Source organism: Echinococcus granulosus, assembly GCF_000524195.1.
Source record: "Echinococcus granulosus chromosome Unknown EG_S00068, whole genome shotgun sequence".
In the NCBI taxonomy this organism is placed as follows: Eukaryota; Metazoa; Platyhelminthes; class Cestoda; order Cyclophyllidea; family Taeniidae; genus Echinococcus; species Echinococcus granulosus.
The window spans coordinates 440,392-443,843 of record NW_020170448.1 but is presented as its reverse complement, the minus strand read 5'-3'; the positions used below and the strand labels follow the sequence as shown (position 1 = coordinate 443,843).

At 42.7% G+C, this 3,452-nt stretch overlaps 1 protein-coding gene across 1 annotated transcript; it reads right to left on the bottom strand. All coding sequences in view use genetic code 11, as the record gives it.

The window, feature by feature from the left end:
* Nucleotides 1-1,773: 1,773 nt before the first annotated feature.
* EGR_07060 (Heat shock cognate protein) lies at nt 1,774-2,635 on the bottom strand (the record flags this gene model as incomplete). Its single annotated transcript, XM_024496309.1, has 5 exons — nt 1,774-1,918; nt 1,998-2,151; nt 2,289-2,349; nt 2,400-2,500; nt 2,557-2,635. The coding sequence occupies 5 exons, from the start codon at nt 2,633-2,635 to the stop codon at nt 1,774-1,776; spliced, it is 540 nt and encodes a 179-aa protein (XP_024349336.1).
* Nucleotides 2,636-3,452: the final 817 nt, after the last annotated feature.

The following is a 3,452-nucleotide window of genomic DNA, read 5'->3' as shown; positions in this document are numbered from 1 at the left end:
TCTCACTGCATTCGCATTCAAATTCTCATTCGCTTTTCAATTTAAACTTTTTCGATTCCCTTGTCTACTATCATGGATATCTTTATTTCCAAATTTCCTTAATTATCACCTTTTCACACCTTTGCACTCCTCTGCTTCTCCACCTGTGCACATGACCCAGTACAGCGGACAGAGTCCTCCTCTTCTTTTGGCGTCTGTCCTCAGCCCAGCGTTTAAAAGCGTCCTCATTACCGACGTATACGATTGTGCAATGAAGGGCTACAAGGCCACCTACAAGCCTGGTACATGGTCGCCAGACCGATTGAGTGCTTACATGGTTGAAGGTGTTGTGGACGACAGATATTTTCGTTTGAGCTTATTTCGACCGCATACCTCCTTCATGGGGAAAGGCATAAATCATCCAAACACAATCAACACCCAACAGGCAGGCACCTGATTTGGTGAAATGATTGGATTAATCAAAAAGTGATACGAAGAAAATTCAGATCACAAAACCTTCTCAATAGCACTAGTGATCTACGATCTGCGAGGAGATAAGAAACTTTCATGAGAATAAGAAGCGCAGTGAATCGCTTAATCCCATACAGTTTCTAGAGGCGCACCATTTTTAAAGCCTCTTTCCAACAGACAGACGACAAAAGACATTTCCTAGCCCCTTTAGACAGCCAGGCAGAAGGGCACCGACTATCTCCTGAAGTCGGAAGCAGCCATAATGTTAGTGTCGAAAGTGGCATGGCCCGGATGTCATGTCGTTCATGGCGGTGTCTTAAGTGGCTACGTCATAAACAAACAAAATTCACCATTTCCTATACTGTGTGCATAGTCATTGAATATAAGTACCAAACACTGGCTATGACAGTGGTTCGTAATGACTTTCAAGGAGAGAGCTCTATATCCCAAATAATAAGCACTTGGTCCATTTCTTTATTTGGCAGAGGACATATTAACGCTAAAAGTAACCTCATCTTTGCCAAGGCTTTGGAAGTAATACTCGACGCTAATCCACAATCGTGCAGCAGGCTAACTGTTGTATGTGTTTGCAAAGCCTCATATGAAAATTCCTGTCAAAGGTGTTATATTTGACGTCCCATTCCTTGACCCAAATTACCACTACCAAATTTGGTGGTAAACTTATTATCCTCATTATGAGTATCGGCATATTTGCTCACAAATCCTTCGTGGTGGTACTAAAGGCGAGCCCTCATAACGCTATGGTCAGTCAGTGTGCTGTGGACTTCGGCTCGGCCCATGCTGCTGAGGACCTCTTGAGCGGTATCTCCATGATTAACAAGTAGTGTATGTGGAGTCCTCAGCTAGTAGTGACCCTTGCACCATTCGTTCATGGAGAGTTTACAAGCTGTTGTAGCATCAAGGTGATACTATGCATTGAAAAAATGAAATCATGTTAATTTTTAAAAAAACGATTGCCCATTAGTACTTAGAAGGCAGTGAAAAAGTGAGTGATTTAAGCTTCGACGTTCTGACAAGGCCAATTATGGAGTGATTGCTGCATGCCTCTTTGATAGCTTCGAAGGCTGAAGCCAAGCTAGCAACTAGGTGAGTACACGAGGGATCCGATGATTGCTCATTAAAGTGTTTAGCAAAATAAAAATGATTAACAATGCACCAAAGATTGGGGTTTGATTAGGGTTAAATGATCAAGCCTAGGTCAGCACAATTCCAAGTTTGACCACATCGCATTTAACGGAGTCGAATGAAGGGAAGACGGTTTAATGTGCAAATTTGTCCACTACACATTTCAAATCGTCGTGCTCATGAACCGAGATTCCTCATCGCCATAGTGGAGCTGTACAGGGTCTCCAAATTTTTATATAAAAGTTTACACTTCTCCTTAGTGGCCTGCTGGTCGTCGTCCATCCACCTGATCATCGTTTCACACATCGTAAGTATATTTTGTCTAAACTGCGAGGTTAACTTTTGCTCTATTTCATCGTTCTCTAAGTTTTGTTTTTATGCTGTCTCTGCAGTTTTCTAACCTATTCTTGACTGCCATCCTGCTCCTCGCCTTCTCATCTTCCTGCTTCAATTTCTCCGCATCATTCACCATTCGCTCTATCTCCGCCTCTAATAGACAACCCTTGTTGGTGGTGACGATCATGCTGTTCTGCTTCCCCGACGACATTTCCACCGCTGACACATTGAGAATGCCATTTTCATCATAATATCAAAGGTGACCTCAATCTGAGGCACATGAACCAGTGCCGATGGAATTTCTGACAACGGGAACTCGTCCAGCCGGTTGTTGTTGTGCGTCAACGCATACTAACCCTCATATACCATCACCCAAGCTCTTGTTTGATTGTCATAACACGTGGTGAATATGTCCATCTGTTTTGTCGAGATTTGAGTGGTGCTATTTATCAACTTCGTCATCTCACTCCCAGTGAGAGCGGCGTCACTTCTAGCAACATCAAATCTTGCATCGTCTCCGACCCGTCACCAGTCAGATTGGCCGCCAGCAACGCAGCACCACATGACACTGGACATGTTTAACTTGCGGAAACTCCTACACCTTTGGAATGCTCATAGATCCACCCACCAACACTATCGCATGGACATCAGCCTTGCCCAACTTCGTATCACTCAGCGTCCTCTTTACCGGATCCAGCGTCATATTGAAGAGACCTAAGCACAACTGTTCAAAAGGATGCCCTCAAACTACAAGTACAGATAATAACAGAAAATTGGATGCATTATAAGCAAAGTAAAATAAGCATATAGCAAACAAAGCTGAGAAAGACTGGGCAATACTAGGGCCACCGTTTCTTGGTCACATGTAATGCGATAGCGGTTTATCCCTCGGTTCTGGTGAGGCGCCACTTTTGTTACTTCGAGCTAGCCCCCTTGTGCCTCGCTGGGTGGGCTGGCCTTTTGGGCCATGCCAATAGCCCAGACACCTTCTTCGTGCCAAATATATATATTCTGCACGAGTATTGTGTCTTCTTTCGTCTTCAGGGAGTCTCGGGACGCTACACCCACTTGTCAAGATACTCGATTTCATAGTTCAAACTCTTCTGGCTAACCTACCAGTAAATTTTAGAGACTTTTAGCTTTCCTTTCACAAGAGGCTACCAAATCTTAGTAAAGGAAAAATTATTTACAAAGACATTACTAATTTAATGCTTCTAATCTTACCCAGGGATGGTTATTTATGCTGATTGTTGCATCCTAAAATTGGTTGTTTAAATTGTCGATACCTGGATGACTCGTTCTTGCGGTAACAACGAATGGAATATATTTAGCACTAAAAAAGTGACGATTGCAAGCATTTTGATTCACTAATTCAGTGAGATAACATTCCCATTTTAATGGATTTTATTTGCTACCTAGAGCAATGAAAAGCTAAATCGCTATAATTTATCCCATGCTAGTCAGTCAATGATATTAACTGGTGATAGATAAGGACCCAACATTAACTTTGACTCGAAATG